This window comes from Lepidochelys kempii, chromosome 10 (assembly GCF_965140265.1).
Source record: "Lepidochelys kempii isolate rLepKem1 chromosome 10, rLepKem1.hap2, whole genome shotgun sequence".
In the NCBI taxonomy this organism is placed as follows: Eukaryota; Metazoa; Chordata; order Testudines; family Cheloniidae; genus Lepidochelys; species Lepidochelys kempii.
The window spans coordinates 37,633,897-37,654,930 of NC_133265.1; the positions used below are offsets into that span (position 1 = coordinate 37,633,897).

General features: G+C 43.4%; 1 protein-coding gene across 10 annotated transcripts in view; it reads left to right on the forward strand.

The window, feature by feature from the left end:
- Positions 1–21,034, forward strand: part of TBC1D24 (TBC1 domain family member 24) — a 66,646-nt gene that overhangs the window by 17,293 nt on the left and 28,319 nt on the right. For 6 of the 10 annotated variants that reach the window (XR_012161189.1, XM_073362912.1, XM_073362905.1 and 3 more), the window contains 2 exons: positions 6,163–7,197; positions 11,996–12,013. Coding sequence is in view for 9 of the 10 variants with exons in the window: in XM_073362912.1 (XP_073219013.1) it covers positions 6,239–7,197; positions 11,996–12,013 (977 nt within the window). In the remaining variant the exon portion in view is untranslated. Of the gene's footprint in view, positions 1–3,872; positions 3,972–6,162; positions 7,198–11,995; positions 12,014–21,034 lie in introns of all 10 variants that reach the window. The other 4 variants (XM_073362907.1, XM_073362906.1, XM_073362908.1 and 1 more) reach the window with 2 other exon arrangements.

Consider the following 21,034-nt stretch of genomic DNA (forward strand, 5'->3'; position numbering starts at 1 on the left):
TAGAATGTGACAACCATTAAGCTATAATAATATTACACAACGCCTTTTAAAGGAAAAGAGAAGAATAACTTCTATAGTTGAACATCTGAGGGGAGGTCTAAGAAGGCAGAATATGATCACCCACATTAGAATTGGCCAGCATACCTGGGTTAAAATCTCCTCTTCTCTTTTAATAACTTCTGCGGAAAAGGGTAGTGCTACTATGCCATGGGTATCTGCTAATCATTCATCAATATCCTTGTGCATTTCAGTTGACGTCTTACTGCCAAAAGAGCATAGAAGGCTGAGCCTCTTCAGTTGCTGGCCCAACTGTTTTAATTTTTGATGCACAGTTTCAGTGGAAAAATCTTCTTTTTGTCTGCAGTAACCTCTTCTGTTGGTATAGAGAGAACAGTCTCTTTCAATGTAGTTTTTAAGAAAGATAGTGGAAGGAAAGTAGCCCAAATGACAAGCACACAAGAGGAAGCAGATAAAGATAATTCTGTTCATGGAATAGGAAATGTCGCAGAACTAATTAATTACAAAGATCTGTCCAGTTCTCCCCTAGTCAATTGTCGGAAAACATGGCAATTTGGAGGCTATCCACATTCAGTGCATGGTTTTAGGATATAAGATTTCTTCATTTGGTCTTATTTATATGGTTTAATAGTAGAAGCTAACCCTAGAAAAGCCTCTAGTCCATGCCATTGCAAGGGCAGATAATCCTGACAGAGTAGTTGACAGAGCTTCCGTTACTTCCCTTTGACTATTTTATTGTGTAATAGATCTCACTCAGGAAACTCTTCTGAGAGTCAGCAAAAAAAAATCCTTTTCTTAATTTCATTCTGTTCTACTTGTATGCCCTTGATGCATGCTAAATAATTCTATTCCTTCTTCACATACACAGTCTCTAAACACAATTGAGACAATTGTCTCCCCTTAAACAAACTGTGAATAGTTTTTTAATCTTTTCTCATCTTTTCTCCCTTTACCCCCTTTATCAGTTTTATTATTTTCTAAACCCCATCTCTTTCTGTTGCTGAGATACCCAGAACTTCATACAGTATTCTAGGTGCAATCTTGTCAAATCTTTATGAATCAGGATTATTGGCTCCATGACATGTTTCTGCATATTCAGCCCAGAATCAGCTTTTTTTGGTGTCACTTGCCATAATGCTAGTTTGCTGTCTGCTACCATCCATAGGTGTCTCTTGGCATTACTGCTTTCCAGGTACTCCTCTTCCATTCAATACTCAGGTGGCTTGTGTTTCTGTCTGCACATTGGGCTGTGTCACTCTTTTCTGGGTTGAATATCATTATGGTATGGACAGGAGAAAAAAATTATGACCCTTCGTATTTTCCTGTCCTCACTGGTATCAAGCATTCCGGTTCTTTGGTGTTCAGGACATTGTCTTATACTATAGTTCCAACTAGTTTCCTAGGTTGGAGTGTCAGGTTCTCCAGGGTTGCTGTGGCAGGAGGAAAGATTTGTGGCTGCCAGGAGGTGTGTCCGGGACTCTAAAGCCAGTCCCCACTATATCTTGGTGGAACATCAATCCCCTACCACCCTTCTTCTCCACCAAGTCTACTTTGAATTGCCCCCAACTGCTGGATCCCATCCCCTTCCTTTCACATGGAAGCAGTAGGAAGAGATGGGTAGTACAGAAAAGCTGCAGTTGTTGAGAGTCGGAGTTTCTGACACGGAGATGCCTCCTGTGTGGTTATATGAAAGCTGTTCTGCCATAGCTCTGGGCTAATCCATACCCTGCTCGTGACCTCATGAGACTGGAATTTGGAACAGCCCAAGTTCCATGGCAGAATAAAATATGCCTTTTTGAATGTAGGACATGCAGTGGCAATGCACCATGGCTCATTAAGATGCAGGGGAAAAACCTAGAATGTCACTTACAGAGGCTTCAGGTACCGGTTCCAGCACAGGTGCTTGGCTGGGCACCACTGCATTGAAGAATTTTGTTTCAATGAGCTGGTCGTGCTTTGGACAGCCTTGACAGTATCCCTTTGCTAATGTTAATGACCTACAGACTGATAGTTTTGTTCAGACGTGTGTTATCCTTCCTGGAAAAGCCTCCTTAGCAATGATCTGATTGGGGCTCTTTTGCCATCAGGGCTCTGCCCCAGAGTTTCCCAAGCTAGGATTGTCACCACACTGGATTTGTAGGATGGGAGAAGAACTGGTGGAGCAGGTAAAAGTCTATGACTCTAGATCGGGGTGGGCAAAGTACGGCCCGCAGGCCAGATCTGGCCCGTCAAGACTTTGGATCCGGCCCCTGGGATTGCCACCCCAGTGGCGCTGCAGGCTCTACACCGCTCCCGGAAGTGGCCGGCACCATGTCCCTGTGGCCCCTGTGGGAGGGCAGAGGGCTCCGTGTGCTGCCCTCGCCTGTAGGCATCACCCCCTACAGCTACCACTGGCTGGGAGCAGGGAATCAGATTTTTTTGATAAAATACTTCTTTGGGGAAAAAATCGATCTAAAGATACATTATAGTTCAAAGATATCTCATCATGGAATAGGGATTATAAATTCTAATTCTATAGTATGAGACAATGTATTCATGTAATGTTTAAGAAAAGTTTTGTAAGTGAGTTCCAAGAGTTCCTGGATTAGGGACCCAATCTCTGGGGTTCCAGGGGCTTCTGTATAGATTATTTAGGTTAATCTTTCTATCTACCCAATGGGACTCAGTGCTCAGTCTAGAAGAGCTACCTCTACCCCGATATAACGCGGTCCTTGGGAGACAAAAAAATCTCACAGCGTTATAGGTGAGACCGTGTTATATCGAACTTGCTTCCCCCCCCCGTTCCTTGTTCCCTGACCACCCCCTCCAGAGACCCCCATCCCTACTCACCCCCAGGACCCCACCCCGTACCCAACCCCCCGCCCCCTGACTGCTCCGACCCCTATCCACACCCCCCGCCCCCTGACAGGCACTCACTGGTAGTGGCGGGAAGCAGAGCAATATGGCCCCAGCCCGCTTCACTCTGCCACCTCCCAGCTGCAGAGCTCCATTTCCCACCACTGGTGAGTGCGGGGAGGTTGGGGAAAGGATGCCCCCTGAACTCACCTGCGGCGGGAAGCAGAGGCCGCGGCTGGGAGCTGGCGGAGTGGAGCGGGCTGGGGCCGGGCTGCTCCGCTTCCGCCACTGCTGGTGAGTGGGGGGGATCCCTTCCCCCAAGCACCCACCCCCGAGCGACACGGCTGGGGCCGGGGCAAGGGAAGCGGAGTGGGCTGCTCCCAGCCTCCTGCTAATCCCCCGGGCCACTCTGGGACTGTGGAGCCCCCCAAAATGCCCCCCCACAGCTGCTGCCTTCCAGATCTTGGGGACGTGGAGCCCCTGACCGCCCCTGAGACCCTCTACCCCTTATCGAACTGCCCCGCCAGCCCGGCACCCTTAACGTGCTGCTCAGAGCAGCGTGTCAGAGCTTTACCACGTTGTATGCGAACGCGTGTTATATCGGGGTAAAGGTGTACCATCAGAGATGCTTAGTTTTGCAATTCTCAAACTACGGATATGTCTCTCCAGAGATAACATGCTTGTTAACAGCAAAAATGTTTTAAAATAAATAAATAATATATAGAGGTGAGAAATAACCAACCTCAATCCTCTTGTCCCTCTGCAAATTTGTGTACACAGTCAATCCCTTACCTCTCTTTGAAACTTTGCACTTTTAGAAAGTTCAATGAATAGAAGATTGTTGGGGGCAGAATAGATCTGGACAAGGAGAAGAAACCTGTAGATAAATGTGAGATGCAAGGGACATATGCTTGTTTGCTGTTGAAGAAAAAAAAATCCAGAATACTTAATGTTGTTGTTTTAGTTTACTAAAACATTTTAAATATCTGTCTTGTGATGTTCTCCTCCTCCTAATACAGCATGGCAAGAAAATCCTCCAAATATTAATGGTTAACCTGTTGAACTGGAGATAGTTCACCTCCCAATGACTTCAAAAATATCTTCTTCAGTTACCTTTGGTAAATAAAATAACCAAACAATCATTCATTTTCTGATATAGCTGTAAAACTAATCTGAAAAGTTTTCAAAATAAATCACTGTTTAAAAATGTATAGTGTGTACCTTCTAAAAATGAAACCTACATCTATCTATCTCTGAGTTGTGAAGAATATGTATGAAGGTTATAACAACCAACAAGAATACACTTTTATGTAAAAAACATAAAATCGAGTCTTCCTGACTAGTGATTTAAATCAAATTTTGGCTCTAGACTGTTCTCAATGGTAGCAGATGACAGAACGAGGAGTAATGGTCTCAAGTTGCAGTGGGGGAGGTTTAGATTGGATATTAGGAAAAACTTTTTCACTAAGAGGGTGGTGAAACACTGGAATGAGTTACCTAGGGAGGTGGTAGAATCTCCTTCCTTAGAGGTTTTTAAGGTCAGGCTTGACAAAGCCCTGGCTGGGATGATTTAACTGGGAATTGGTCCTGCTTTGAGCAGGGGGTTGGACTAGATGACCTTCTGGGGTCCCTTCCAACCCTGATATTCTATGATTCTATGATTCTAAATCCACCCTGTTAATTAATGTTCATACATCTTTCTGGGGTACTTGGTTGGAAGGTGATAGAGAAGTACAAAGTATTATTACTTTGTTCTGGAACTCCTAGTAACTGATGAACTTCACACTGCAATGGACCAGTATACTATAGTCATCCCCCAGGAATAAGCTGGTAGAAACCCCAAATTAGAAATTCACAGGAGAACTCAAACCTCTATTATTCATCCTTCCCAAATGTTGAAAGAAATTCTGCCTGTTTGAATAGGGGTGGGAACATGGCCCCACCCAATTCGACCATACACTGAAAATTGGTCTCAGAATCAGAACAGAACGATGGGACTGAGAACAGAGGGTGGCATAATCCACACTCTTAAGCAGTGTCTTTTTTTCCTCTCAAAATTGATATTTTTAATACAAAAAGCAGAAGCAGATTTCAAAATGAGAAAATATATTTTTGAACTAAACCTTTACTAAGAATCTTTTAGAGAGGCTTTTACTTGTTTTATCATGCTTTACTTTCAAAAGTAACTCCTTTCTTTTAAAAGTTGACATAGTTCCAAGATATCCAGATGAATATTCAAGTAGGATCTAGAGCTATTTGGATCAGAGTTATTATTGTTCTAGCTAGCACTGGTTGAATATTGGCAAACATGTTTGCCTTGAGTAGGGAAAAGTTTTTGCTTCCCTTTAATGGGGGAAAGAATAGCTTTCATGGGCAAGATATCTATCTTAGGCATTTCAAAATATTTTTAATGCTACTTATTGTTGAGAGTGAACTTGCCTGTAAATGTTAATTTCCCAAAACACTCTGATTTATGGAGCGGGGAGTTTTTTGTTTTCTGGAACACTGATAATCTTTACTCTTATTTATTAACATTGCTGTGCAGCATCATAGCTGTACATTGTGCTTTACTATGGAGAGGTACAATGACTGTCCCTGGCAAATGTAACAAGTCCAGTTGCCTTAGGCCACAATTGTAATTACTAGACAACGCATGCATATGTGCCCTCCCTGAGGAGTTGGGGTCTAGACCCATGATCTCTCAGCTCTGGCTCATGTGGCAAAGATCTGTGTTTTTAAAGGAGATCTTCTGGTGCTGATAATAGGTGGTCTCTTTGTGGGACAGCCACTAGAGGGTGACTTGGTCATACAAGTCTCTGTATGAAAGCTCACGACCCCACAGGCCAGTGCGTTACACTAGGTGCTTGCAGTCCAGGTAATCTTCACCTTGCACTAAGATCAAGGGGGAGAGGCTGGTACTAGACAACACATCACAATGGCTGCCTTTGAATCATTAGGATGATAGCATCTTCTTCATTACACAGTTAATGCAACCATAACTTGAGCTTGTGCAAATGTGCAGAGAAGTCTCTAGCCAGAACAGCTGTTCTAGGGAAACTGCACATTGGAATGTGTTTAGAATCTACACTTGGGCTGAATTTGAATGTACTAGTTAAATGTGGATTAACAACATGCTGTGGTGTGAAAATGGAATAAAATATTGTAAACAAAAATCTGCATCTGGGAACTTGCTTGCAATGGGAAGCAGCTTCACAGCAACACAGAGCAACCTGAATTTCTTTGTCCTGAAGAGGATGGGAAATGGTCTGTTATGAGAAACCACTAAACATTCTTTTCTTTCTCTTCCAGGAAAAAGTACAAGTCCCCTAATGGCCAGATAAGGTCTTTACTCTTCTGTCTTTCTGCAAAAACATTCTCCGCAGCCATGGATGAATATAGTTGCTTTGTGGATTGGGACAAGATGGATGCCACCATCCAGACCCAGGACTCAAAAGAGCTAATCTGCACAGATTTCCAGGAGTTCAAACAGCTTGCCCGACAGGGCTTTTGGGCCAAGAACCACTCTTTGAGAGCCAAAGTATACTTGAAGCTAATTGGCAACATCCCATGCCGCACAGTGACACCAGATGCAAATGTGTACCGGGATATTGTTGTGAAGATCGTTGGCAAGCGTAACACTGGCACCCTCCCATTGCCAGAGTTTGTGGATAATAGTCTGGTTCCCAATTACTGTTTGAATGCTGAGGGCATTGGGGCAGTCAGGAAGATAATCTGTTGCATCGCAAATCAGTTCCCTGACATATCATTCTGCCCAGCGCTGCCTTCTGTGGTGGCTCTGCTCCTCCACTACAGCAGGGATGAGGCAGAGTGCTTTGAGATGGTTTGTCGCATCCTTGCTTGCAATGATCCATCCAAGCGGCTCATTGATCAGACGTTCCTGGCATTCGAGTCCTCCTGTATGACCTTTGGTGACCTGGTTAACAAGTACTGCCAGGCAGCACACAAGCTGATGGTGGCAGTGTCTGAGGACGTGCTGGAGGTGTACTCTGACTGGCAGCGGTGGCTCTTTGGAGAGCTGCCCTTGGTGTATGTTGCTCGGGTCTTCGATGTGTTCCTGGTGGAGGGCTACAAGGTGCTCTATCGGATTGCACTAGCACTTCTCAAAGTCTTCCACAAAGTGAGAGCAGGGCAGCCCATGGAGTCGGACAATGTGCAGCAAGACATTCGAGCTTTTGTTAGGGACATTGCCAAGTCAGTGTCTCCTGAGAAGCTGCTGGAGAAAGCCTTTGCCATACGGCTTTTTTCCCGGAAGGAGATCCAGCTTCTGCATATGGCCAATGAGAAGGCCCTTCAGCAGAAAGGCATCACAGTCAAACAGAAGAGGTAAGGCCCCCGGATGCTCTATTTACTTAGCCCTGCCCAACAAGACCAACAGGCTCTTTCTCTCTAGTGAAGGGGACAGCCAGCTCTGCAAGGTCGGTTAGGAGGCTGAATGCTCTGCTAGCACGTCATGTTATCTTTATCCCAGAGGAGTCATTCTCCTGGGGACATAGCTGCAGCCCCAAATGTAGTCATGTAAACCTGGCTTCCATCTGTGTACTAAATTTTCTGAATGTTGCTGAAATACTAACAAGACATATAATCTGTCTGTTATGCCATTACTGAAATGAAGCAATTTTGACAGTTTGCTACTACAGGAGCAAACTTCTAACTATTGACATAGTCAGATGTTCACTACAAATATTAAGATGTGCAAGTTTTTCTGGCTTTTTTAAGTTAAAACACAGTGAACCAAAAAAAGCAGTCCGAGAACAAAGCTATATTGGGAGGGACAGCACCTAAACAAATGTGAAAATTAGGTTTTTTACTGTGATTTTTATGTAAATTGTGATTTCAATGTATGTTTGAAATTGCAGCATTGAACACCAATGTATTATAACAGAAGCAAAGAGTATCTGAAAGTGGGAATGTTCTGCTTAATAGTGCAGCTGAGCCATATTTAGTTTTTCTTTCTTTCAGTAGAGTTGAGAGTAATTAAACTGTAATGGACCTTTATTTACAAGTGATATTTGAAAAGGAGCTTTACAGTCAAAAAGCCTCTTATACAAATCCAAGGACACTTTGTAAGGTTCACAGGTAGAGTCTTAATCTGTTTAGTGGTAGACATTTGTAATCAGATGTGCATCTGAGTGATTTGAAATAAACCAATCACAGACAGAATGGCTATAGGCTGGGACAAAAGATGAACCTATAGAACATGCTTTGTCATCAGGTACGGGAAAGAGGCAACCAGGAAACTTGCAAACTGATCAGATATCTATCTAACCAGGCTAGACTATATGATACGCTGCTTCAGAATGGCGAAAAAAATACAGAACAGTACCAGCTTACTTATCTGAGAAAGCGCCTCGTGCATATACAACAGGTGCAACAAAGAATTCCTGGGAGTACAGCTTCATGCCTCACTTTTCTAGGCAGCTATCTCAATGTTTTATATATTTATATTAAACCCAACAAGATAAGACTTGGGTAAGTGGTGTATGAAATAAAAGCATATTTAGATAAACTTTAAACAGATCCTGAAATTCTACAGACACAGTAACATTTTCCTCCCAAGGCCAACAGTTTGGAGGAAATCTCTACTAAATGCTGTTTTTTTCAAATCTAAAGTTTGGAGAGTTCAGCAATAGCTTAACTAGCCCTTCTATCCGTCACAAGGAAAACTCTCCATGGAAACCTGTGAGCATAGTATCTGGAATGGTGTAATCCAGAGAGATGCTCTTCCACGCTCTTCTTCTAAATTGTGGGATCAGGAGGTACACATAACTAATGTATCTTCTCACAGCCACTTATGTAGAACAGTGAGTTTGACTCAGTACCCTTGAAGGACCTGTATTTGTGATTACTGAAACATTTTATTGGAAAATAGAAAGGAGCATAAATTCTGGCAAATGAAGTGTAAAAATATAATTAGGAAGGACAAACAAGAATTTGATGAACACCTCACCAAAGACTCAAAGTAATAGCAAAAAAATTAAGTACATCAGAATCAGGAAGCCTGCTAAACAACCAGTGTGACCACTGGACGATCAGTATGCTAAAGGAGAACTCAAGGATGATAAGGCCACTGCGGAGAAACTAAACGAATTCTCTGCATCGGCCTTCACGGCAGAGGATGTGAGGGAGATTCCCAAATCTGAGCCATTCTTTTTAGGTGACAAATCTGAGGAACTGTCCCAGATTGAGGTGTCATGAGAGGAGGTTTTGGAACAAATTGATAAATTAAACAGTAATAAGTCACCAGGGTCAAATGGTATTCACCCAAGAGTTCTAAAAGAACTCAAATGTGAAATTGCAGAACTACTAACTGTAGTCTGTAACCTATCATTTAAATCAGCTTCTGTACCAAATGCCTGGAATCCTGCTATCCAGCTAATGTGATGCCAATTTTTCAAAAGGGCTCCAAAGGTGAATCCCAGCAATTACAGGCTAGTAAGCCTGACTTCAGTATGAGGCCTCACCAATGTCGAATAGAGGGGAACGATCACGTCCCTCGATCTGCTCGCTATGCCCCTACATATACATCCCAAAATGCCATTGGCCTTCTTGGCAACAAGGGCACACTGCTGACTCATATCCAGCTTCTCGTCCACTGTCACCCCTAGGTCCTTTTCCGCAGAACTGCTGCCTAGCCATTCGGTCCCTAGTCTGTAGCTGTGCATTGGGTTCTTCCGTCCTAAGTGCAGGACCCTGCACTTATCCTTATTGAACCTCATCAGATTTCTTTTGGCCCAATCCTCCAATTTGTCTAGGTCCTTCTGTATCCTATCCTATCCCTCCCCTCCAGCGTATCTACCACTCCTCCCAGTTTAGTATCATCCACAAATTTGCTGAGAGTGCAATCCACACCATCCTCCAGATCATTTATGAAGATATTGAACAAAACCGGCCCCAGGACCGACCCTTGGGGCACTCCACTTGACACCGGCTGCCAACTAGACATGGAGCCATTGATCACTACCCGTTGAGCCCGACAATCTAGCCAGCTTTCTACCCACCTTATAGTGCATTCATCCAGCCCATACTTCCTTAACTTGCTGACAAGAATACTGTGGGAGACCGTGTCAAAAGCTTTGCTAAAGTCAAGAAACAATACATCCACTGCTTTCCCTTCATCCACAGAACCAGTAATCTCATCATAAAAGGCGATTAGATTAGTCAGGCATGACCTTCCCTTGGTGAATCCATGCTGGCTGTTCCTGATCACTTTCCTCTCATGCAAGTGCTTCAGGATTGATTCTTTGAGGACCTGCTCCATGATTTTTCCAGGGACTGAGGTGAGGCTGACTGGACTGTAGTTCCCAGGATCCTCCTTCTTCCCTTTTTTAAAGATTGGCACTACATTAGCCTTTTTCCAGTCATCCGGGACTTCCCCCGTTCGCCACGAGTTTTCAAAGATAATGGCCAATGGCTCTGCAATCACAGCTGCCAATTCCTTCAGCACTCTCGGATGCAACTCGTCCGGCCCCATGGACTTGTGCACGTCCAGCTTTTCTAAATAGTCCCTAACCACCTCTATCTCCACAGAGGGCTGGCCATCTCTTCCCCATTTTGTGATGCCCAGCGCAGCAGTCTGGGAGCTGACCTTGTTAGTGAAAACAGAGGCAAAAAAAGCATTGAGTACATTAGCTTTTTCCACATCCTCTGTCACTAGGTTGCCTCCCTCATTCAGTAAGGGGCCCACGCTTTCCTTGGCTTTCTTCTTTTTGCCAACATACCTGAAGAAACCCTTCTTGAAGTCTTCATGAAGGCCAAGACTATAACAGAGTTCAAAAAAGATCTAGATAAGTTCATGGAGGATAGGTCCATCAATGGCTATTAGCCGGGGATGGTGTCCCTACCCTCTGTTAGCCAGAAGCTGGGAATGGGCGACAGGGGATGGGTCACTTGATGATTGCTTGTTCTGTTCATTCCCTCTGCGGCACTTGGCATTGGCCACTGTCGGAAGACAGGATATTGGGCTAGATGGACCTTTGGTCTCACCCAGTATGGCCGTTGGTATGTTCTTATGTCATATGTTGGCCTATGAAATAACACAAGCCTTGGTGGTGCTCTTATATGCAGCTATTCATCTCTTCATAAGGCAGATTTCCTCTCTAGCTGCTTGTTCTCCGTATCCTACATCCTATTAACATCCTTTCTGTATTTCTCCTGCAGACCTTGATGTGTGGCTTCTTCATGTTGGTCAGACCTCTAAAGAGTCAGCACCTTCCCTTGTCAGGCAATCCAAGCATACCTTTCAAGGCTTCTGTCTACTGGACTGTTGGTTAGAAACTTTGAACAGGGAAGCTTTAGTAGTTACCAGGGCCTCCAGACCACTGTTTTTGATGCACCACATTGGAAGCACTGAGTATGTGACAGTCTGGTATATCACTGGTTTCCTCCCTGTTGGGGAAGGGCAAAAGAGTTAAGACAGTCAATGTGTATGATCAGAGAGAGAGAGAGAGAGCCGAGTAGCAGCTCCTGACTTCTTCACTCCCTAACACACTAAGAAATGATTTCTCAATAGCCAGCCCAGAGCAACAAAGGTGCAGTCTTAGATTTCTTCCAAGCAAGGTTCAGGACTGTCATCACCAGGTGAAAGCAATAAGCAGAGTCACTGGCTAATGAAAAGTTATCACCCTTTCTGTGCCATTTGCTGGAACATACCATAATCTCTGATGATCTCTCAAAGAGAGACCGTAGAGTAGGTTTGACGCAGGACATTAGGTAGGCAAAAGTAGGTGCAACAGAAGCTTTCTCTCCAGTCTTTGAGAGAACTCAATTTCCCTTATCCAAACTTGTTTGATAGTGAGTGAGCCACGCAGCGGATATGAATTGTTCCCCTAACATCCTGATAGATTTGACAACACAGCAGGAAGGAAACGGACTGAAGGTTGATGGGAGAACAGGAGAACTGATGCTAAATGAGGAATATTGTTAACCTGTCCTCCTCTTTTTTTTCTTTTTTGGGCATTGTTTGATTCAAACCTTATTCTGTGTTTCTCCTTAGGCGCCTTCCATGCATTTTGCTGGGATGTAGGAAATCACTGATCTCTTTTCCTGTCTTTTTTTTATGTCTTTCTCCTTGTGCGTTCTCCTTCTGTCAATTCCATATCCGCTGCACTCCTCCTGTTTGCAGTGTTTCATCTCCTAAAAGGTAGGTTAAAAAACTTTGAATGTTTGTGCTTTGCTCATTTCTTCTGTCTTTGCTTCGCTGCTTTTTTAAAGGCTGTGTGTCATCCCTGCCATGCTGGGGCAGTAGCAGCAGTGCTGGTTGCAGCAACAAACAGCAAGGTAAATAGTTCCTGAATATGCTCTTGCAAAACCAGTTCAAAGTAACCTATAAAGGTGTTCAAATGAGAGTTCATGAGACCATTCCACTGATCTAGCATTATTGTTCTGCACTGCACAGCCACACAGGAGGCCTAGATTTCATTCATAAATGTGGGTCATCTTCTTGGGATGGAAATTCTAGTGTTGATGATTGGACTCCTTAGACCTTGTCTGCACTGGAAAAAATGCGCCATGTTAGAAAATGTGTTAACTGAACGTGTTTGTACCGTGCCTAGCCCTGACCGGGGCTACTGCAATACAAGTAATAAAACTAAACTAATCTGTCATAATTTACATAATAAACCTGGTTTTCCTCTTAGAAAGGTCATAGACATTCATGTTTAAATACACACTATGTGGTCATGGTTAATCCTAGCAGCGTAAACATTTCAAAACATGACTTGTCCATGCCTACACTAGGTGCTGAGTCACTTAGTGCACTTTCATCTGCGTCCAGGTTCTGGAAGATTTTGAAAAAGTCATAGATTTAAAAACTTGCACAGGTCCTGGGAGATTTCAGACCCAATTCAAGATCTTGAGAAATAGAAAAGGTGATTCAGTGGCTACTTACACTTCGTATATATTTCAAGCAATTAATGAACATAACGATTCAAAGTATCTGCACTGGCTGTTGCTGATACATGAAATGAAAGCTAGCTTGATCTTGCTGAGCTTTGGTGGCCTTGAAGCACTTCAGTTTTAGTGATGAATCTGTATGAGAACCCACATTCTCACCAAAACAGTAAATAAGCAAACAAATTTGTAAATATTAGAGTATGCTACACTTTTGGTATAGTAATTAAGAAGTAAGAGTCCTTCTTTCCATGCATGGGATGTATTTTAAACACATTAAATAGACAATTGCAATGCAGATTCCAGTAAACAAACTAATGTGAAGGATAAAAAGAACACTAATGAAAGATAGAAATCTTTAATTGGTAAATGGCTACAGCTTTGCAGTGTGAGCTCCAACTAATGGCTATTACAATTGCATGGCTAATTCATCTTCAATAGGTTTGCTCAATAAACTACTGGTTCTTCCTAGATAACTATGAGAGACTTCTTCTAATGGTGCAGTACTAACTCAGAACGCATACTTCTTTGAGTGGTGTGTGTGTGTGTGACACTGCATCCCATATTCTTCATAGTGATATTATTATGATACGATTGACATAATTATTATGCATTTTATGCAAGATAGGTCATGTGAGATGTCATTGGAAAAGTTATGATTTGCTGAGTATGATTATCCTATTTTTATGTATGTATCATTTTTGTGTCTGAATTTATGAATATTGACTATGTATCTGTATTTCAGATGTAGTTACACCTGGGTAATGCCCACTAGACAAGATCCTTTCAGTCTAGATAGCTGGTTGGGAAGGGACTACTCAGGGCAATGAACCATTAGGGAGAACAATAGGCCTTAGGAGAAGCTTATCTCCCCGCTGGTGAGCCTTCCTGAGAACACTACAGACAGCCTGTGAGCGATGGCTGCTATGACTCTAGAAGGACATGTGACCAGGCCACACGATGCTGGACTCCATTTTGGGATATCAGTATTTTTCCACAGACTGGTCCAGGAACCAAGCTTTGGAACAAAGGGTTCCCACCATATGCAAAAGCTATATAAGGCAGGGAGTGACATCCTCAGGGGTTCTTCACTCCCCACACAAGAGGACTGCTGGAAACACCTGAGAAACAAAGACTGAACTGGGGGAAGTGCTGGACCCAGGCTCACGGGATTTCTAGCCTGTGTATAAAACACCTGGGGATTCCAAACTGTAAAGCAAGTGCATCTTGTCCTTTAAGAATCTCCAGCCTGCTTGTATCATTTCTCAGGGTGAGAATCTGCTAATTCATATCCAATCTATTTTGTATATTAAGTTTAGTTTGTATTTTTTGTTTATTTGCCAGGTAATCTGCTTTGATCTGTTTGCTATTCCTTATAATCACTTCGAGTCTATCTTTTGTAGTAAGGACACTTGTTTTGTTTTAATCTACACCAGTGCGTTTTGACTAGAGTGCTTGTTCTCTTCACATTGAGGGAGAGGCGGACTGGGTATTAAACCCATATACTGGCCAGATTTGACCAGGGCAGGACAGTACTGCTCTGGGGTCCTAGGCTGGGAAGCTGATGGTTAGAGAGACTACGCGTAACTTCACCTGGGTGTTTCCCTGCCTGTATGAATACTGGTGAAAGTGCAGGCTGGAGAGTTTTGCAACTTGTCACAGCAGCACAGTATTAAGAGGGAGCCCAAGTTGGTGAGTCAGAGGGCTCAGTGGTACCCCAGTTCCAGGTGGCACCTCGGGGGGAGCCTGTCACAGTGGTATAGTTGTACAGAATTAAATGCATAGCTTGTTATCCTGAGTGAGATTTGCCCTTCATACACTGGTGGTGATTTTAAGTGTGGTGACTAGAGATCGGTTAAAGAGGTTACCAGTTTGTTATTTTCTGTTTGCTTTTTTTCGGGAAAGGGAAGTAGGGTCAGGAAAGCAGGAAAATGAGCGAAAGTGAAACTAGTAAGAACCTGGAGCTGTGTAGATTGCAGGCAGAAGAGAGGGGAAAAGAACACAAAAGACTTACGGAATTAAAACAGATGGAAATTGATGTGCAAGAAGCTGCATACCGAAGAGCCATAGAAGCAGAGAATGCCAGGCAGGAAGCTGCACACTAGAGAGCCTTAGAACTGAAAAAGATAAAGACCGACAAAGAAATTGAAGCCAGAAATTAGCCATGGAGGAGAAGGAATGCATCAACTGGACTTCCTGGTGTGCGGGGGTTCTGGTTCTGCTTCTCCAGTGAGACCCACCTCTCAAAAAATCCACAAATGGGAACAGTTGTGTCCTGCATACCGCAAGACGGGACATTGTTGAATATTTCATCACCTTCAAGAGGCTGTGGGTACTTCATGAGATTCCTGAGGACCAAAAGATACCCACTTTGGTTGCAAAGTTGTCTGGGAGAGCTCTGGATATATTAAATAAGATGCCAGCATCTCTAGAGGCTTCAGATTATGGTAAATTCAAGGAAATGGTTTTAAAACAGATTCAGATTACACTGAAACATATAGAGTAAAATTTTGAAGCTTTAAGAGGGTTGTTGGGATGAGTAATGTGACATATGTAAACTAGATGAAAGATCTGATGGATAAGTGAGTAAAGGGAAAAGGTGTTATAAGCTTTGGAGGAATATGTGATCTTGTTGCTCAGGAACATTTCCTGAGTATAGGGAGAGGTGATGTGAAACAGTGTTTATGGGACAAAAAGGTAAATTGTGGAGGAGATGGCTACTCTGGCTGATCAATTTGAGCAAATTCAAGCATCTGTTGCAAAAAAACTACAGACAGAGGGGTTTAAACCTTGTGAGAAGCAGGGTTCCCATTTTACCCCTGAGAAGGAGGAGGGTGGATGGGAGGCTGGGCGCTCACCTCCCCAAATCTATTCCTCTAGTTCTTGTCCCAAATCGCCTGTAAAAACAGAGGAGCCCAAAAGGTGCTATCACTGTAATTCCACTGAGCACTCGAGGAATAAATGCCCTGGGAACAGGCAGCAAGCAACTCATGAAAATGCTGCTCCCCTGAGGACAGAGGCATCTCAGGCAATTACCACTTATCATACAAGGTTTGTAAAAGTAGCCACTGCCCAGCCAGGCATGAAGCACATAAAGTCTGTCAGCATAAATGGCAAAGAACACCTGGGGTGGGAAGACACAGGCACAGAAATTTCTGTGGTTAGAAGTATTGTGAAGGAAAGTGACTTACCGTCAGGGCAGATGGCAGAGCTTTTATTAGTGGGAGATTACAAAATCCTTGTGGCTTTGGCTAAAGTGCATATAAAAACCTGAGAATTTGGAAGCTGTATTATCTGTGGCTGTGGTAAATGATAACCCGATTGCTTTTGTTGCTGGGGAATGATTTCTTCCATGTAGCTGTCAAGGAGAAATTTTATGCTGGAACCCCAGAGGGAAAGGAACTGCTGGAGGAATGGAAGAGTGTCTCTTTAATTCCTCTGTAGCAGTGGAAAACTCTATGCTTCCAGGGATGGGTGTAGTTGAGACCAGCTCCTGCTGCCTGGTAGCTAAAGGCAGCATCTCCTCCAGATGGGGAGGGAAATGTATTGCCTGTAAGTGAGAAAACTGTCCAGGTTGCTGGCTGCCAGCAGGTTGCAGCTAAGCGAGAGACAAACCTCACTCTATGGTGCATAGGAAGATGTGTCCTAGAGGAAAGCCCAGAGAAGGGTGATAGAATCCTAGAGACCACTGAGGTGGGTGATTGTTCCATGTATTGTGTAGCTGGGGGCAAACTCAACTCAGAGAGAGGTGTGTGCGGCGCCTATCAGTGAAAAAACTGTTCAAGCTGTTTGCTGTGAGCTCATCACAGTTGGACAGGGGATAGATCCCACTCTAGATAGCACAGAGGTGTGTGTCTTAGAGGGGGCCCAGAGAAGGAAGCTCAGAGAGAATTGATAGGAGTACAGGAATGTCTCCTCACTAATTACGTGGTGGGATTTGCTCAGAATAGAACAGCTGTTCCAGCTTCTGTGCTCCCAGGCACGCAATCTGTGCGTGAGGCTTTAAGAGGGAGCTGTGTAACTGATCTCCTGGAAGGGAGCAGTCACACAACTAATCGCTTGGGAATAGAGATAGATGGGTGACAGAAGGTACCCCAATCCAGGTCCCACTTTTGCAAAATGCTGTTCCTGATATATTTATGGAAACTGTCTCTTTAAGACAGGATGGGAATCCTACTAATCTGCTTTGATCCATTTGCTATCCCTTATAATTAAGGCTATGATTTATGATATCAAGTTGCAGTGGGGGAGGTTTAGATTGGATATTAGAAAAAACTTTTTCACTAAGAGGGTGGTGAAACACTGGAATGCGTTACCTAGGGAGGTGGTAGAATCTCCTTCCTTAGAGGTTTTTAAGGTCAGGCTTGACAAAGCCCTGGCTGGGATGATTTAACTGGGAATTGGTCCTGCTTTGAGCAGGGGGTTGGACTAGATGACCTTCTGGGGTCCCTTCCAACCCTGATATTCTATGATTCTATGATTTAGTCATGGGTATTTTTAGTAAAAGTCGTGGACAGGTCACGGGCAATAAACAAAAATTCACGGCCTGTGACCTGTCCATGACTTACACTAAAATTACCTGTGATTAAATCTTGTGGGTGGGGCGGCGCTGGAGAGCCGTGGGGGGGGCTGCTGCTGAGGAAGGGTGTTGGGGGAGGGGGGGCGCTGTCCAGGACTGTGCCCTGCAGCTGCTCCGGTCAGCCAGGGGGCGTCTGCCTGGGGCCATGCCCCGGGCGGCTACTCAAGCCGTCCAGGGACGGCTGCCTGGGGTCTCGCCCCATGGCTGCTCAGGCCAGCTGGGGATGGCTGCCTAGGGCCATGCCCCGGGCAGCTGCTCTAGCCGACTTTGGGATCAGCCATCCAGGCCCCTGCAGAAATCATGGAGGTCTCGGAAAGTCACGTAACCCATGACTTCCACGAGCTGCATGACAGATACGGAGCCCTAATTATAATCACTTAAAATCTATCTTTTGTAATTAATAAACTTGTTTTTGTTTTATTCTAAACCAGTGCGCTTTGACTGGAGTGGTTGTGGAAAATCTCTGCTTGGTTACCAGAAGTGTGCATTGCTCTCTTCACATTGAGAGAGAGGTGGACGAGGTATTAAACCCATATACTGGCCAGATTTGACCAGGGCAGAACAGTACTGCTCTGGGGTCCCAGGTTGGGAAGCTGGTAGTTAGAGAGTACATGTAACTGCAACTGGGTATGTCAGAGGGCTCAGTGGTACCCCAGTTCCAGGTGGCACCCTGGAGGGAACCCGTCACAGTGTGGTGTACTAACTTTATAGATTCTATTTTCAGCAACACACGTGCCAGAGTCCCCCACTCCTACCCAGACTATCTGAACTGTTCATTTTAATTTACCTTTACTTTTAAAGGTGCCTGCCCCACTCTTGCAGGCATTTTAAAGTATCACTTTTGCTATTACTAAAATACAAATTTAGCTCTTCTGGCCTTCCATTCCATCAGTGCTTGTTAGTCGTTGTTGTCTAAAGTTTCTGATCCACCTCCTTTTGTCCAAATCCTTCAGTAATGCTGCAGTCTAGTGTTTGTGTCCTGTCAATAAATGGAAAATGATGAAGGGTGATTGTCAAGAGTCAAACATTCCATGCTTTGCATAATCTTCTTTTTCAAATCTGATGATGGCCATTTGGGGACTTTTGCAAGAGATAAGGTGGATAGGTGAATATGGAGTACATACAAACACTGCAAGCTTTAAGAGAAAAGCTGTAGGAAAGCAAAGTGGCTGCTAAGATTGAGGGTTAAACAAGAATGCTAGCGGGACACAGGATCAGACTGGAGTCTGGGGAGATGGGTGGCTTCTCCCAGAACAGTAGAGGATAACCAGGAAAGGGAATAGAGAAGACACCAATGCACCCTCTTTAACATTCACAATCCTTTAGTGGTAGGTAGGGAATCATAGGTCTAAATGGATAACTATAATTGTGAGAGTAGCAGTGTTTAGTGTGGGGCTTCATACTAACTCTTAGCCTATTTACCACGATTTTTCCCCAGGAGTACTGTCACAAACCAATCAATAGTCTTCAATGATTTTTGAGTTTTCCCTGAGTGTGGAGAAAGCTGTTTAATGCTTATGTATTGCAAGCAGGAATTTCTGCTACCTGTGGAAGGATATGGAGGACTTATCCAATTCTCTTCCATGATGCCATCATTTTTTAATTGCAGGGTAGGTAAAGTCAGAAGGCTGTGTCAGTGGACAGATGTTTCAGAGATCTAGATTCAGTTCCTGGTGCAAACACAGATTTCCTTTTTGACCTTTGACAGGTCAGTCTGTCTTGTGCCTCTGTCTCCTATCTATAGAATGGACATAATACTTCCCTACCTTACAGGTATCAGAGGGGTAGCCATGTTAGTCTGTATCCACAAAAACAACGAGGTGTCCGGTGGCACCTTAAAGACTAACAGATTTATTTGGGCATAGGTTTTCGTGGGTAAAAAACCCACTTCTTCAGGTGCACTTCTGAAGAAGTGGGTTTTTTGCCTACCTTAACAGGGGTATTGCAAGGAGAAAATCCATTAATAATTGTGAGCCACTCAAGTACTGTGGTGATGGTGTCCAGGGTGGATAAAAATCAATTATATTTTTTAAAAATAAAAATTGGATTTTTTATTTAAATCAGATTTTTTGGATAGGTTTTTTTCCTCAAAAAGCATTTTCTCTAAAGATCTATTTGAGCTGTAATGTATCTTAATTAAAACTATCTCCTCATGGAATAGGAATTATAAATTCTAATTCTATAGTATGAGACAATATATTCATGTAATGTTTAAGAAAAGTTTTGTAAATGAGTTCCAAGAGTTCATGGATTAGGGACCCAATCTTATGGGGTTCCAGGGGCTTCTGTATAGATTATTTAGGTTAATCTTTCTATCTACCCAATGGGACTCAGTGCTCAGTCTAGCAAATACCATCAGAGATGCTTAGTTTTGCAGTTCTCAAACTGTGGATTTGTGTCTCCAGAGATAACATGCTTGTTAACATCAAAAATGTTTTAAAATAAATACTATATTGAGGTGAGAAATAACAGACCTCAACCCTACTGTCCCTCTGCAAATTTGTGTACACAGATTCAATCCCTCACCTCTCTAAAAGTGCAAAGTTTCAAAAAGTTTAATGAATAGAAGATTGTTGGGGGCGGAATAGATCTGGACAAGGAGAAGAAGTCTGGAGATAAATGTGAGAAGGGAGGGACAGGCAGTAGAAACAAAAGTGAAACTGTTTGAGCAGCATATTCCAGAAGCTTTGAGGTCTTTCTGAGTGTAGCCTTCATTGATTTGAGACCTACCATACCATTCTCTCACTAGAAGAGAAAACCTATAATGGCAGCAGACTGTAAAACAGACCCAGTTTGGGAACATTTTAATTAAATAACGAAATACCCCTCTACTTGTGGGTAAGACAGGCATGCGTGCAAAATGCAAACAGTGCAACAAAGAAAGCCTCGTTGCCCAAAAGAAACATCATCATGAGAAGTGTTCGTTCTCAGAAGAAAGCTGTGTTGAAGATGATGAAAGGAACATGTCTGAACACGCAGGATCTTCAGGTTGGTAAACTTTTTTATTTCATACTTCTTCCTTAAGGACTGCCTGTCTTCCTTCTGAACTATTCTTGAATTCTCATGTTTGACCAAAAAATATAGTTGTTACTCTATGGTACTAACATTTCAGATGCAGTTGTGATTAAAAAAAAATAAATAGCTGAAATAGGCAGATCTTCCTTTTACAATTTCACCTTTAAAGTAGTACTGAGTGTCAGTGAATGCAATGAGTAATACTAAATGAGCAGTATGGTAATTAAATAACTGCATTGACTTATTTTGTTTAGGAGAATCTATCCTCACATACAGGATTCTGAAGACTCTCCACCTTTCAGATCACCATCATTTTCTATACTTTCAGAGTTATCTGCCAATGATAGTATTTCAGTCACATTATGTATGTCACATAGAATCATAGAATATCAGGGTTGGAAGGGACCCCAGAAGGTCATCTAGTCCAACCCCCTGCTCAAAGCAGGACCAATTCCCAGTTAAATCATCCCAGCCAGGGCTTTGTCAAGCCTGACCTTAAAAACCTCTAAGGAAGGAGATTCTACCACCTCCCTAGGTAACGCATTCCAGTGTTTCACCACCCTCTTAGTGAAAAAGTTTTTCCTAATATCCAATCTAAACCTCCCCCACTGCAACTTGAGACCATTACTCCTCGTTCTGTCATCTGCTACCATTGAGAACAGTCTAGAGCCATCCTCT